Consider the following 16,128-nt stretch of genomic DNA (forward strand, 5'->3'; position numbering starts at 1 on the left):
GAGGAGGAGAGAGAAGGAGGGGGAGAGGAGGAGAGAGAAGGAGGGGGAGAGGAGGAGAGAGAAGGAGGGGGAGGAGGAGAGAGAAGGAGGGGGAGGAGGAGAGAGAAGGAGGGGGAGGAGGAGAGAGAAAGAGAAAAGAGAGAAAGAAGAGAAAGGGAGGAAGAAGAGAGGGAGGGAGAGGGAGGCAGCGAGCCCAGGCGTGAGGATGGCTGTCTGTGCCATTGCATAGGCAGCTGGGCTGCAGGCTGTGCTGGGGATGAAATGAGGACGGGAAAGTGTCACCTCATCTCCAATTTCCAGCAACTCTCAATGCAGCTCAGAAGACCTCTGCTTACTTAGCTCCTGTGAGGTTGCTGCGGCTCCATGCAGTGTTCTAGATGGGGGACCGATGTCACCTTCACCTTCTTCCCACTGCTTCCTATCCTGGGGTCCTCACTCGCATTCTCGGAATGCCCCCAGGATTTCATATTTCTTGTATGTCACTCTGGAGGGGACACTTCCTGTATTTGTTTTGATCTCGTCTTCCTGAGGGCAGGAGGGGAGCCTCCTGTCTCCCCATCACCGCCACACCCATCATTCTCAGCAGTACAAAGAGTCCTCACTCCTGCCCAGAAACCCCCTCCTTGACTTCCTGTGCTTTCCTTGTGTCAGCCACTCCTAGATCTGCTCTGCTCTCTCCTCCCATCGGGTCCTAACATTGGATTCCCAGAGAATTAATGCGACATCTGTTAGGTATGCTAACGTTGCTATGGCATGGAGGGGTATATCCTTCTCTTTAGAAGATGTGTGCCCAAGTATTTAGGAATGAAATAGCATGATGTTTGTAATGTCCTTTTGAGTCATTCAACAAAAAGGGGGGAAAAGGGTGGGAAGAAAATTAAAAAGAGAGTAAGCACATATGGCAAAATATTACCGACCCGTGAGTCTGGGTGGTAGGTACGCAGGCGCTTGGGGTACTGTGTTCTGACTCTTCTGTATGTCTATCATATTGTATGTTACTCCATAAAAAATGAGGAAAGATATTTACCGAACAAAGCAAGATCAGCCAGTGACCACTTGAATGTCCCTTGAATTTGTCCCTTCCTCTTCACTTCCATCACCAATGCCTGGGTTCAGGCCTCCTTATCGGCTTCCAGACTCAGCCTATTCCATTCCGCCCATTCTCCACAAAGGTGCCAGGAGCTGTCCAAACTCAGCATCACAACCCCTGAGGCCCCCAACAACCAACTCCACCAGCTTCAACCACCCTGGATGCTGCAACCCAGCAAGTCGCGGGTGGTCATCCTCTGCACCCTGTGGCTGACCACCCTGCTTCACCTCTTCAGGCTGGGAGGCCCTTCCTCCTTGGCTACCTGGCAATCTCCTGTCCATCCCTCAGGCCTCAGCTCTTTCCAGAATAGCTTCTCCCTCTTCCTCCTGCCTGCCTTCTCATTCCCCTCTGCCTTAAGCCCCTGTCATGTTCTGTGCCCACATGCACTACTCAGCATGGTGAACAGTGGCCGGATCTCATTCATCTGTGTAACGCCAGGACCTCATCCAGGTACTGCCATGTAGTACACAAGCAGATGGCTGTTACAAGAGGGAATGAATGAATCCATGAATGAATGAACCCATGAATGAATGATGGCCCAAGTTAGGAAAGTGGGTAAACCTTCTGATTTGCATATGCTTGAAATATTGAAGTGGTCATTATGTTCTTTGTTATTCACTATTTACTGAAGGACTACCACAGGCCACTAGTCATATGACCATTTTCATACCTAAGTCCTGCTTGATTCATTCATTCACTCATTTATTCCCTCACTCATCAGGCTCTTGACACTTGCTGAGCTTGGGGCACTGTAGACTTACAAAAGTCAAGCAGGTGTAGACACAGCTGTAGGCGGAGATAAGGCATGAGCATAAATACAGGAGAAAAGTGGTCAGGGTCACAGGAAAATCTAGGTAATGGGTAGAGGGAGTGCAGAAGAGGGAGACATGACTCCTAGGAGTCTCCCGAGAGAGGACATGAGGAATGACTTCCTGGGTGAGCTGGTATTTGCACTTGACTTTGAAGGATGGAGAATTTTAGACATCAGCCTTTGGAAGTGGAAAGGCATTGCAGATGAAGGGACAGAAGCACAGCACTAGGCCATGAGCCTGTGCAGACGGGTCACCACTTTGCTGGAATGACATTGAAGAGGAGTGGTGGGAAAAGCTGGGGAGGCAGGATGAGCTATTCAGCTTTCATTCTGCGAGGACGGTGCCATGGAAGTTTTTGGAGGGAGAATCGGCCAGGCATGCTTCCAGGTTATCCCAGCAGCAGTGTGCAGGATGAAGGTTTTTTATTTAACTTGTCCCTTGAAGAGTCCCTAAGAGCACCACTGACCTCACCGTGCACAGGGTTTAGCTCAAAAACTCGCACATACTAAACACTTAATACATTTCTTCAATTTCAATTGCACTGAGTCTAAGCACATGCGTGCATTTGTGAAGATATGAACTTCTCCCTCTCTTACTGCAATACACCCCTTCAGCCAATTCTCCCTAGTTGAAAACTCTCGAGGGCGGGAAGCTTCTCTTAGCTGCACTTCTCTTCTGCTTGGCTCCCCACCACTCCAAATCCTCAACACTCTTTCCTGGATCATTGCAACAGATTCCTGATGGTTGCCTTCCTGTGAGCTCTCGGCATGGCGACTAACCCTGGTGGACCAAACCCTGCTCAAGAACCTGCCATGGCTCCCTCTTATGTATGGGCATTTAAGATCCTTCATAGCCAGGCCACACTCTAACCCTATCTACCTCCCATTCCTTATCCACGTGTCCCCGACTCTAGCCAGGCCCTTTCCTTCCCAGTTCCCTTGTTCGAGCCTCCTTTTCACAGCCCTGCTCATGCTGCTACCCCAACCCACTCTTTTCCTCAGAGCTAAGCCTGGCTTGACCAGCAGTGTGATATAGTGTGCAGATTCAGAAAGACCTGGCTTCAGACCCCAGCTCTCTGGTTCTCCAGGCAAACATAGACATGCGAGGCATTCTCTTGGAATTTCATTTCTCTCATCTACAAGATGGGAACAATAATGATAGCATCTATTTATTATTATAGCTTATTATTATCAACAGGGCTATTGGGAAGAGTTAATAAGATTCTGTGCTCAATAGGTGGTGACACTCCCTTCTTCTCAGACTCCTTGGAGCTCCAGTAAGGGGTTTAGAGGGGAAGGAAGCTGTATTCCGAGGGAGTATATAACAGGTACGCGGCACTGCTGGGCTTTTGTCATTTATTCCTTCTGCACCCCTAAAATACAAATATTTTTGTCCTCATTTTAAATATGAGGAAACTTAGACTAGGAAAAGGGAGCAATCTGCCTGAGATCACACAGCTCTAAGCTAACCCTTACTAACTGTTTTCGAAAAGACCACAATAGCTGTTATTAAATATTTACTGTGTTCCAAGAACTACACTGGGCATATTACACACAATAGCTCATGTAAGCGCTTTATCCTCAAAAATTGCGCTCCCCAGAAGGAGAGGGTGAGGCTCAGAGAAGTTAAGGGATTTGTCTAAGGCCCTGCAGACAGTTAAGGGAAGGGCTGGATTCCAACAGGGGACCATATGACTTCAAGCCCGTGTCCTCAACTCCTGTGCTGTCTAGGCCAGTGAGGTGTCTGGACTCGGAAGGCAGCCCTGGGAGGCCGAGATTGGTCTTTCCAGGTTTTCCATGGGACCTGACCCACGTGTGGAGTTGCGGTAATCATTCCTGATCACAGGGGCCTCCAGGTAAGGCAGGCGCCACCCGGCATTAGCAGTGGCAATCGTTAACTTTGTCAACTTGGACACTTACCCAATGGTGCAGCCGGCGTCTGCTTCAATGGTCCAGATACAGTTGAGATTGTGTTCATAGGGAGCTGGATACCCGGGTGACAGCACCTGGCCCGACACTTCTCCTTTCACTGTCCCTCCACACTCAGCTGAAAGAAATCCCCAAAGAGTGAGCTTCACGGGTGGCCTGTGCCGCCAGCAGTCAGTCAGAGGCTCCTCATGCCTGTGTGCCCCTGAGTGCTTCCCGTTCATTCTAGGTGATTGAACGTAGCACGTTAAAAGGTCCCTGGATGAGATCTGTATCCAGAACCTACAAAGAACTCCTATAATCCAACAATAAAAAGACAAATAACCCAATTAAAAATGGGTAAAGGATTTGAATAAACATTTCTCCAAAGAAGATATATTAGCAGCCAATAAGCATATGAAAAGACGTGTGACATCATTAGTCTTGAGGGAAATACAAATCAAAACCACAATGAGATATCGCTTCACATCCACTGGGACGGCTGTAGTCAAAAAGACAGAAAATAACAAGGGCGGACTGCGGAGAAACCATCGAGGATGTGCAGAAACTGGAGCCCTCGTGCGTTACTGGTGGAAATGCAAAATGGTGCAGCCGCTTTTAAAAACACTTTGGTCGTCTCCCAACACACTAAACGTAGGATTATATACCTGATTGCCCTTAGGTATATAAACGTAAGAGAAATGAAAACATACGTTCGCAGAAAAACTTGAACATGAATGTTCGTAACAGCATTATTTGCAGTAATCACAAGGTGGAAACAAATCCAGTGTCTATCAGCTGATGAGTGGGGAAACAAAACATGGTAAATCCATGCAGTGGAATATTATTTAGCTGTAAAAAGAAATAGGAGCAATGGTACAGATGAACTTTGACAACATCAGCTAAGTGTAAAAAAAGCCAGACACAAAAGGCCACACACTGTGCAGTTCCATTTCTATGAACTACCCAGAACAGGCAACTCTAAAGAGACTGAAGGTCCATTAGCAGCTGCCAGGGCCTGGGGTTAGGGGAGAATGGAGAGTGACTGCTAATGGGGGATCAGATTTTTACTTGGGGAAACAAAATGTTCAAAAATTAGGTTGTGGTGCTGGTTGCACAACCCTGTGAGCAGACTGAGAACAACTGAATTGCACACTGTTACACAAAGCAGGCACTGGGGTGTCGGTCTGACTCCTACTCTGTGGCCCAGCTCCTCCAAGCCTCTCAGGCAGGAACACGCAGGAGCTTGAGCGTGCTCGCTGATAGCAACAGGATTGGTGTCAGCTGCCAGGAGGACAGAGGTCAGCAAGATACTGGCCCTCCTCTGGAAGAGCTTGCAGTCTAGTAGAGGAGGCAGCCACTGTGTGTGCTATGTGCCCTAACAATGGCAAGTGGTGAGTGGCAACAAATGTGACCAAAGGTCTCCTGGACAGTCCAGGAGAACCACAGTTTCTAATAAACCTTGAGGGAGGAACAGAAGTTGAGCAGGTTGGTTGGGTGGCCTAGGGGCTGGAAGGCACAGGAGGAAGAGTGACACTGCAGGCAGGGAGAGGGCGTGTACAGGGTTCCTGGAGGTTGGGCAGGGGTATGAGTAGGGAGAGGTGGTGGATGGGGCTGGGAAGCTGGGTCAGCATGGTGGCGTGAAGGGTTCTGTACACTGTACATGAGGCTGTTGTACAGTTAACACTATAGGAAAGCACTGCAGAGTCTGTACATGTGAGTGAGTTGATCACATCCCACATTAGTGAATTTCATCAGGAAGATCACTGTGGCAGCGGTTTGAAGGGGCACACAGGGGTGAAACTGGGGTGGAGAGATCTTCAGTGCCCACTGCAGCATTCACTGACGTCAATAACTGCTGGCTCTTCCTGGCCTCCTCCTCCTCCCCCTCCACATCTAATCTGCCTCCAAGACCAGTCACTAAACCCATGTGAGTGTTCACATTTGACCCTGCTCTGCCCACACTGCTCAAGTCTGGGCTCAGGCCCTCACCAGCTCTAGGCTGACACAGTTGTCCACCCTCTGCAGTGCTGTCAGTGGGATCTTTATACAATGCAAACATATCGCTGCTGCATTCATTCCTAGAACAAAGTCCAAACTCTTCAGTTGAGCCCCAAAAGCCCACCAGAGGGGCTCCCTTTGGCCTCCCTGAAGCCCCTGGTCCAGCTGAGTCTGATGAAGTTCACTAGCCCAGGCTACAGAGACTCCTCTTGTCTCTACCTGGACCAACGACCTGACAAACATCCTCCCTCTGAAACCTTTTGTGACACCACTCCCCCCTCCAGGTGGAGTTGATACTGTCCTCCCTGTGTCTCCAAAACAGTGTGAGTAGATGTCCTAGCACGCGTAATATGTCATTCAAATCACATCTGTCTCCTCCACCAGACTATAAGCCCCTTGGCTGCAGGAACTCTGTCTTCCTCACAATTGCACATCAAGTGCCTGGTATAATGTTTGGCACTGTAAGAAATGTTTAATAAATATTTACTGAATAAGTGGATGGGTAGATGATCAGATGAACAAAAGAAGCTTATTGCTTTCCAGGAAAATTACTATAAAGGGTCTGAATCAGGGGAAGATGAGTGAAAATGGAAGAGGAGAATATTTACTGCAGAGCTACTTAGGAAAGGGAAGAGTTGATTAGGGAAGAGGCCAGAAGAAGTAGGAGAAGGGATCAAGGTCACAGACTCTTCGTTGTTGCTACAAAGGACCCATCAAGTATCTCATGGACCCCTTGAAGAAGCACTGGGGGAGGGGTCCTCTACTAGATCCTTTGCTCAAATCTCATGGAGGGATCTCCCTCAGTGGTGCTGCTGGGACGGGAGGTGCCCACATGACTGGACCACAACAGGCTGAATGGGCCCATGGTAGGGTGTTGGTGAGAGGAGGAGGCTTGACTAGCTCCACAACTCAGGAGATGAGTGAAAGGTGGCAGGACATCATGCACGCCCTTGCTTGGAGCTTCCTGGTCTATGTCAGACCGGAAGTCCCTCCTCCTTCCTGGAAAGCGAGTGTTGGGGAGCACATCATCGTCATCGCGGACACACCTGCTCCTTTCCCCACAGGACACCCTGTCTGGAACCTGGTGGGGGGGCTGGAGAGGGCTGAGTGGGCCGCACGCACAGATTCACCAGCATCAAGACTGAAGACTCTGGTCTTTCTGGTCCTCTCCCTTCTTCCCATCCTACAACTTTGGCCAGTTTGGGCAGCAGAGTCTACTTGTCAACAAAGAAAACCTTTGGATGCTTGGAGCCAGTGATTTTCAACCGGTGTGCTGTGAGAGGATCATAGGTGTGCCACAAAAATTTTTAAGATCATTAAGTTATTTTTAAATGGAGTGCAAAGCACAGTAAGTATATTCTTTTTTTCACTCCTTTTTTTGATCAACATAATTTAACTGTGCCATGGATGTTGAACTATAGGTTCAAGTGCGCCAGGAGATAAAAAAGGTTGAAGAACACTGCGTTTAGCTAGAGCAGTCACTTCTGGTAGACCACGATGAAGTCTAGCATGGATGTTGAACTATAGGTTCAAGTGCGCCAGGAGATAAAAAAGGTTGAAGAACACTGCGTTTAGCTAGAGCAGTCACTTCTGGTAGACCACGATGAAGTCTAGTGCAACACGAGATGTTTAAAAAGAGGCACACCGAGTTGCCAATACACAGCCTGGGGAGTTCCATGGGGAAGGCCTCTAGGTTTCTAAGCACAGATGCTCTTACTTAGCGTGGCTTGAGCAGATCCAATAAATCAAGTTCACCTGGAATTTTTTGTTTGTTTGTTTTTGTTTTTTGGAGACAAGGGCCTCGTTCTATTGCTTAGATAGAATGCTGTGGCATCATCATAGCTCAGAGCAACCTCAGAGTCCTGGACTCAAGGGATCCGCCTGCCTCAGCCTCCTGAGTTGCTTGAACTACAGCCATATGCCACTATGCCTGGTTAATTTTTCTAATTTTTGAAAAGATAGGGTCTTGCTATGCTGCTGAAGCTAGTCTCGAATTCCTGACCCCAAGAAATCCTCCTGCCATGACCTCACAAAGTGCTAGGATTACAGGCGTGAGCCACTATGCCCGGCCTCCACTAGCATACAGGGTGGGCATAAAGTTCGTGTACAATTTAAAATAGTTGTACATGGACTTTATGTCCAGCCTGCATTTGATAATTATCCTATAATGTGAATCATCGCTCCTCCTTTACATGCTGTGTGCTCTGGCTTGCTTTCCTGTGGCATTACACTGTCATCTGTGTATGCAGGCATCTCCCTGGCTACCTGGCGTCTGCTTGTCTTTGTATTCCTAGTGCCTCGTAGGGGTGGTATGTGAAAGAAAGGAGGGATAAGAGGAACAAGAGGAGAAAGAAGGGATTTGTCTGCAGACTGGGTCAACCTCAAGGACAAAAGGAAAGGAAGTCCCTAGAGGCTGTGTGAAGGCCACTGCTTTGGTCTGTCCACTTTCAGAGAGTCTAAGTTCATGTCTTCAGCCCTTGCACCTGTTCAGGTCAGAATGTTTATATTCCCACCTTGGGGAATTCTAACCCGTCCTTCCAAGTTTCAACTGCAATATTCCCTCCCGAGCAAAACTTTCTCATATCCTCCGAATGCATTGCACGTTAACTCTTTCTATAGTGCTTCGCTTATGTGATAATTATCTGTTTGTGAGTCTATTCTCCTCGCTATGGTGTGGGAATGGGCTTCTCTTTCTCTTTTTCTCTCCTTTCTTCCTTCTTCTTTCTAATTCCACACCTACCCAGACACTCGCACCGATTCTGGCATGTGGGGGGCTTGGTAGATACTTACATGTTTTTCCAGGGGACATTTTGTTCTTACAAGATCAGCCAGTGTTGCATGAAGATGTGGGAGGGGGCTGGAGAGAGGGAGAGCCCTGATGCTGGGGAGACAGGATGAAGCAGGGTGGTGGGGATCCTCACTGCCAGGGAGCTGGGTGGCAAGAAATAAAAAGCCCAGACAAACAGATTCCCCGATTTAGTCTACTTTGCACTTCTGCCTCAGGCCACCATCTCCTGTCCTGGAATGCCTGGAGGTTCCGGAAAGCCTCTGCTGACCTTCTAGAAGAAGCATGGGCTTGAGAAGATACAAGTTCATTACTGCCATCTTTGTAAGACTGAGTTCAACGCTAGTTAATGATCTTGTTCTTACCCCTAGAAAAGGGGGCATGAGCTCCATTTTACCTACAGGGGAACTGAAACCAAGAGTGAGTTGGAGGCTTGTTTGAGTCTTGGTGTTAAGAGAACCTTGGAACTCAGGCAAAGCCCCACCTCTGCCACCTCTTCCCCAGCTCTAAGGGCATGACTTGGCTTTGGTCCCACTAGCTAAATGTGTGACAGAGGCAAGCCACCCTGCCTGAGTGTGCTGCCACAGGGGTGTGATGAGGTGTGAAAATGAGAAGGGGGTACAGGTGAGCCATGATGACCGTTAATAGGAGGATTCTCCTGAGCCCCAGGAGCATGGGGTCCAACTGGAATGAAACCAGGGTTGGAGCGTGGGGTTACCATAGACCCGAGTGGTTCCCAACAGAGCAAGTGGTCTCCTACCAACACAGACGGGCAGAGGCCGGTCCCAGGTCCTGCGCTCCCCGCTCAGACATAGCAGCTCTTCACTGCCCCGCAGGCTGTATCCAGGGTCACAGCTGAAGGACACAGAGCTCCCTGCAAAATGACCTCCGTCATGGACCTTGTAGCCAAACTGGGGGGTTCCTGGGTCCTCACATTTGATGAGTTCAAAACCTGGTGAGGAGAGAAGAGGCAGAGTGAACAAGACCTATCGTGGTGGAAGCCGTGCTTCCTGCCCTCCCTCAAAGCCACACGCCCAAGGAGGACATCTTAGCCACTGCCCCAGGTTCTGATAAACTCTCCACTGGTGATTCCCTCCACATTTCAATGCATGGTTGAGGGCATATTAAGGAGCATTAGTTTCCATGTTGCTATACACCAATGACTTCAGCTTTAATAGTTTTCAGGCCCAGGGTCTGGATTTTCTGTTTCTCTTGTTGACCCCCATAGTACTCTGCCAGCAGGAGCTCTTCTTTCCATTTTGCTCACTGAAACATTCTGATAAGATAGGGCAATATGGAGAAGTCACTTTACATACATGTTTAAGAGCTCAGTTATGACTGGCTTAAACATATCCTGTTGAAAAAGGCTGGAAAAGGGAACAGGCTTACACAGAGCTTCCACCGTATAGGGCTTTGCATGTGTTATCTCTCGTTTGTTATTCACAGGAGCCGTATAGGCAGGTATAATTATCTACATTTTACAACTGAGACTTGGGAAGGCTAAATAAATTCTTCACACAATTTTCATATGATAGAAATGTAATTCAAAGGTGACTCTATTTAATCCTCTTCCACTGAACCACCTGCTGTAACAGGCAAAGAGGCCTCTGTCAGAGTGGCATGATGGCTCAAGGTAGTTGCCAAAATAATTGAAAAGAGCAGATGAGGTTTTAGCAAGGAAAAGGAAATTTGTTAATGACCCCCACAGCAAGCCAAGCCCCATCCTAGTGACTGAAGGACCCATAGAAAGGGTTTTATTCATAACTTTGAGCAGTAGCAGTTGCTTCTGGGAAGTCCTCTAGGCTCTTAATTAACTCCGTTCTCAAAACAACCCACCTGCAAGAGTAATCAGTCTCATTCCCGTAACAGCCTGGGTTAGCCTGATCCAAAATAATCCAAAACAGCCTAACCAAATCTGTCAACCACCTTACTCATATCCAGCTAACTATCTAGTGCCTTTGCCAGATGGCCTAGAGCCCAGGTAAGGGGAATCTTAAGTATACTCATTTTTTTCCCCACTAGCTTTTTTGAGGTAAAATTCACTTACCATACACCCATCTAAAATATACAATTCAAATATGTTTTGGCATATTCATGGAGTTGTGCAGCTGTTACCACAATCAGTTCTAGAATATTTTCATCACTCCAAAAAGAAGCTCCATGCACATTTCCCCCCAACTCCCTCAGCCCTGGGGAACTACCCATTTATTCTCTGTCTCTATGGATTTGCTTATGTGGACAGTTTATATAAATGGACTTATACAATATGTGGCCTTTGTGACATGCTCCTTTCACTTAGTATAATGTTTTCAAGGGTCATCCATGTTGAAGAATATATCAGCACTTTACACCTTCTACTGGCCACATGATGGTCCACTACACGGACACGTCACATTTCGTTTGTCCATTCATCTGTTGACGGACACTCACGGGGTTTTAAGACAGGCTATAACATCACATTCTTTGTATTTGGTGGGCAAGCAGAAGCTCAAATACATGCATAAAATGGGAAAGCCTGAATTCACTGTACACACAGATGCAAGAAAGACTTACTGGAAAACTGCAATTCGAAGCCCTTGCTGGTGTTTTCAGCATCAGTGATGAAATCCAGCCACAGACTGCTGGATGTGCTGTTCAGAGTCACCCCCATCATCTCAGAGTTGCTGAACACACCCAATAAGCGGGCGGAGTTGTTGTTGCCATCGTAAACCTGGACACAGGAGAGAGCCCCAACCCGATGTCATCAGGATGGCCTTATTTTGAACTTCGCCTTTCCACCCCACAGCCCACAGCCCTGGAGTTTAGCACTGGTAACAACTGCTAGGGGCTCAATGAGTCATCCGATGCAAGGAAGACTAGCGTGGAGTGAAACCAGCAACTGAGCAAACGATCTTGTTTCCCCTTGGTGTCAGTTCAGTGCCCAGGCCATCTCTAGTGTGAAACTGGTTTTTAGGAAATAGTCATTAGTCTAACTTTTTCTTTGGAGATCTGTTCTTGTTTCTCCAACCCCCATATGGCACCAGTTTACTCTTCAGCAGCCCGGGGAGGCCAGGTTAGGGCTGCCTGCCTCCCAAGCCATCTGTTTCTGCAGACAGGCAGGATGAAAGCACTCGACACCTCTATATTGCTAAATCCTCAATCCTGTCCTTCCAGTAGATGTGACGGCCATCCTCCCACCTGATGCCACCCCACTGTGATAAAGGCCTGTCTTCTCCACTCTGCTGGACATGATCCCTGGGATCCAGGGAGGATGGAGTTTAAATGGCCAATATGTCATGGTGACTTTCCCTTCCCCAAGCTCAGCCTCTGCCCCTTTCTTCCTAAAGTGAGGGCTCCAGCTAGGGCCTGCTGGGCTTGCCAAGGGTGGAATCGTGCAGGCATCTGGCTTCCCTGACTCCCATCTGTCCCCCGAACTTCTGAGCACCAGCAAAGACAACAGTCATCAGAATAACGAACCAGCTCCCCAGGTTTCGAGGTTGCTGCTCCTTTCCAGATAATTGTACAAATAACAACAGAAGTTGTGATTGAGTGAAAGACCCCCTGGTGCTTTGGTAAATATCAAAGATGGGAACTATGGGTGGGTGATGAATATTTGTGCATGGCACACAATGTGGTGCCAGCTGCCAGCAAATTGGAACAATATTTCCATTCCACTATTTATGAAGCAAAGCTTTCTAAAAGAAGCCATCCTTCAAGCTAACAGCACTGTATATTACAGAGATTGGTTTGGGCTCCTGGGAACTTCAAGTCTGTCTCCAGATCCTGTGTGCAATTGCTTTATGTCACTGATAGACTGAGTGAATTCTGGGATTACAGCAGACATCGGAATGATACCAGTTCAAAGAGTTTAGCCCACAGCTGCATGTAAATTGTAATAAAAATATTTTGACCCATTAAAATATATATTGGGGTTAACGGATCAAGGCATTAATCATCAATGGTTGCTAATGTTTAAGTAAGAAATGCAACCAGAAATGGTATATTTCTTAGTGGAAGATAAACCATCACCTATGAAGTTCTCTTGCCAAACAAAATCAAACCAGATCTGATCAAGCCCCTGGAACTAATTTCCACCTTCCAGGAAATACTGAGGACAGAGGAACATGTGAAATGATATCCCGGGAATGTAGTCAGCAAAATCCAGAATGTGGAAAATTCTGCTAAACCCATGAAGTTATTTCCTTGACAAATAAATTGCAAGGGGGATAAAAAAAAGAGACTGAGGGAGAAGCTCAGATATTAAACAAAATGAGACCACTAATCTAGTGTGTGGAGCTTATTTGAATCCTGACTCAATCACATGGTGCATTTTAGAAATATTATGACATCTATGAGTTACATGTAATTGGAAATTTGAACACTCACTGGATATATGATGGTATTTGAGAAATTATTGCTAGTGAATAAAAAGTAGGATAGGAACAGGATATTGTCCTTAATCTCCAAGCATAATTCATCCTAATTCGTTAAGAACAAAAATGTTGTTGGTGACATTACAATAAAATACCCATTACAGGAAAACTTATAACAGAAAAACACACACAGACAGAAACAACTTTCAGCACTTAACAACATTGCAGTGACCATTTTTCCAGGCTTTGTTCTGTATGTTTCTTATCTTCTACAGATTTTTTTTTTAAATAAAAATAAGATGTAACTGTAGATACTACATAGGGCAAACTTCTCTTTCACTTAATAGAATTTGTTTATAGTTTAAGTCATTACTTATTTTTTCCACAACAGCATTTAAATAGCTGCAGGAGATTCCATCATAAAATTAACTCACATCCACAATATATTCAGGCCTGTAATATGTGCCGTGGCATATCAAAGGCACTCAGTAAATGCATGATAAATACACCGATGTTTTTCCTCTACTGCTTTTGTCCTTAAATCAACCTGGAATTTATTTTGGCATATGATACGAGATTCTACCTTATCCCCTTGATAGATTAGCCATTTAGCGAAACCCAGTCTGTAAATGTTCCACCCACCACCAATTTGAAATCCATCTTTTTCAAATATAGAGTTCCATCAATTTGGTGTTGCTTGTCAACTTTCTAGTCTATTACATTTGCCTACTGTCTATTCCTGAGCACGACCCACCCTGTTTTAGTTATTATAGTTTTTATAATCGGTTCAAAATGTTAATATTCAAGCGAGAAAGTTTTCGTCTTCTCTTAACTCAAAACAATTATTCTCCCAGATGTACTCTTATCGATAAACCAAAGAAGATTTTTCCCAAATTGAAAACGTAAAACAAAACCCTCCAAATACAACATGTAATTCTTGTTCTTTTTTGGAGAGTGCAATGGTGTCATCATACTTCACTGTGACTGTAAAATCCGGGTTCAAGTGATCCTCTGGATTTGGGCTACCAAGTAGCTAAGACTTTCCAGTGCCCCTGAGTCCAGAAAGTCTGGTGTAATGGCCCATGACTCCTGGCTAATTTTTTTTATTTTCTGTAACATGATGTCTCCCTATGTTGCTCAGGCTGGTCTTGAACTCCTGGTCTCAAGTAACCCTCTCGCCTCAATCTCCTAAAGTGCTAGCATTATAGGCGTGAGCCATTGCACCTGGACCAAAACCCAATTCTGACTGAGTTACATTAAATGTCTGGATTGATTTGAGAAAAAAAAATGCATTTGTGTGACATGTCTTCTTAGCCACATACGCAGTGTCTGATTTCATTTTAATCAAGTTGTCTTTTATGTCTCTTGGTGACATTCGGCACTGACTCCTGGGTATTCAGCCTTTCTATACATTATGTCCTACATTCCTTGGGAGTCTAGTTCATCATCATATGCAGGTGATAAAAACGTCTCCCTGAGAAATCCCAGCGACTCCATGCATATCCGTCACATCCAATAAGGCAACATGGCTGGTTTCAAAATGAATATGCTAAGCGGATGGCTTTTTAAACACAATTACACATGTGGGCATCATGTCTATGAACATTCCTGCCTGTCCCCTTGCATGTGTGTGCTGAGTTTCTCCGGGGCAGAGTGGAGAAGCCGGTTGCAGGGAAGGCACATCTTCAACTCGGTGAGACGCCACCACGTTGCTCTCGGAAGAGGAATACCAATTTATGCTCTCACTAAGCAACGTCTGACAGTTTCCTCGGCTTTACATCCGTGCTGACACTTGGTATTTTCAGGCACTCCGATTTTTTCCACTTTGACGGGTATAAAATGATATCTCGTTTTAATTTACAGTTCCTTGATTACCGCTGAGGTCGAGCATCTTTTTGTATGTTTATCAACGATTCTGCTTTCCTCTTCTGTGAACTGCTTGTTCATATCCTCTCTCCGCGAACTCTCCCTGCATTTATTTTAGTTAAATCACCTTCAAAATAACGTTTCATTGTTTTCTCAGTAAATATGCGCATTTTGTGTGTGTATGGGGGGCTCGTTCCTGGATGTCTTATAGTTCTTGTTTCTATTTTAAATGAGGTGTCTTCCTTTGATTACGTGTTTTAATTGGTTGTCGAAATACCAGTAGCTTTGCGGAATTGTGTGATTGGTTCTACTACTTTATTAGTTGATTCTTTTGTATATTCTAAACAAAAGAGATGATTTTTACATTCCTTCCTAATTATTATATTATCTTTTTTTGAGATATCATTATAACTGAATCTTCTTCAGTATAATCCTAAGTCCTAGTAGTGATAGGAGAGCTATTGATCTTGTTCTTGACTTTACTGGAAATCTTTAGGAAGCATAAACTATTTAGTAAAATAAGAGATTTTTAAGAAATCTCTTTTATGAGATTTTTAAAAAATCATGAGTATTTATTAAATTTCACTGCATGATATTCTGGGGTATATTAGCAACGTACTGTGCTTTTCTTTTCTAATCTGTTTACAAGATATTGGATGGAGCCACCATTTGATCAGTGTTGCCCTACCAAAATGGCAATTACACATGGTTTGTCTAATACATAACACCATGGGCTGTGCTAATTTTGACACATCCTCACATTCCTGGAATCAAGCCTGCTCGGTCATCATTGTTTTAATGCACACCTATGTATACTCAATCTGATATTGTAGCTAGAATCTTTAGATCTATGATCATCAGTGAGGTGAGGTTATTCTTTTCTTTTAAATTTTTAATTATAAATAGATTCAGTTCTAGTTGCACATGTGTCTGGGTATGAAGTGATGCTGTGATTTGTGACTACAATGCAAAATGATTCAATCAAGTTAACTAACACAACCATCACTTCAAATACTTACCTTTTTTTTTTTTTTCTGGTAAGAACATTTGAAATATACTCCCTTGGTGATTTTGAAGTGTACAATATATTTTCATTTACTACATTCACCGTGCTGTGTGATAGATCTCACAGAAGAAGAACCTTATTCCTCCTGTCTAACCATGGTTTTGTGCCCCTGGACCACGATTCCTGCATCCCCTTCTAGCAACCATCATTCTTCTCTTAGATATCACTGTTTCTATTTGACTCATTCAAAAGCTTTATTTTTCTATCTTCTGAAACACTTTTGTTATTACAAGGACTAATTTTTTTTTTTTT

At 45.3% G+C, this 16,128-nt stretch overlaps 1 protein-coding gene across 1 annotated transcript in view; it reads right to left on the bottom strand.

Annotated features, from left to right (window-relative positions):
* The window catches only part of CSMD2 (CUB and Sushi multiple domains 2), a 575,968-nt gene that overhangs the window by 146,559 nt on the left and 413,281 nt on the right, over positions 1 to 16,128 (bottom strand). Inside the window, exons 23-25 of the mRNA XM_012812368.1 lie at positions 11,146 to 11,302; positions 9,353 to 9,544; positions 3,822 to 3,948 (exon numbers count right to left, since the gene is read on the bottom strand). Coding sequence (XP_012667822.1) covers positions 3,822 to 3,948; positions 9,353 to 9,544; positions 11,146 to 11,302 — 476 coding nt within the window. The remainder of the gene's footprint in view (positions 1 to 3,821; positions 3,949 to 9,352; positions 9,545 to 11,145; positions 11,303 to 16,128) is intronic.

This window comes from Otolemur garnettii, unplaced genomic scaffold, assembly GCF_000181295.1.
Source record: "Otolemur garnettii isolate 467f Iridium unplaced genomic scaffold, OtoGar3 scaffold00204, whole genome shotgun sequence".
NCBI lineage: Eukaryota > Metazoa > Chordata > Mammalia > Primates > Galagidae > Otolemur > Otolemur garnettii.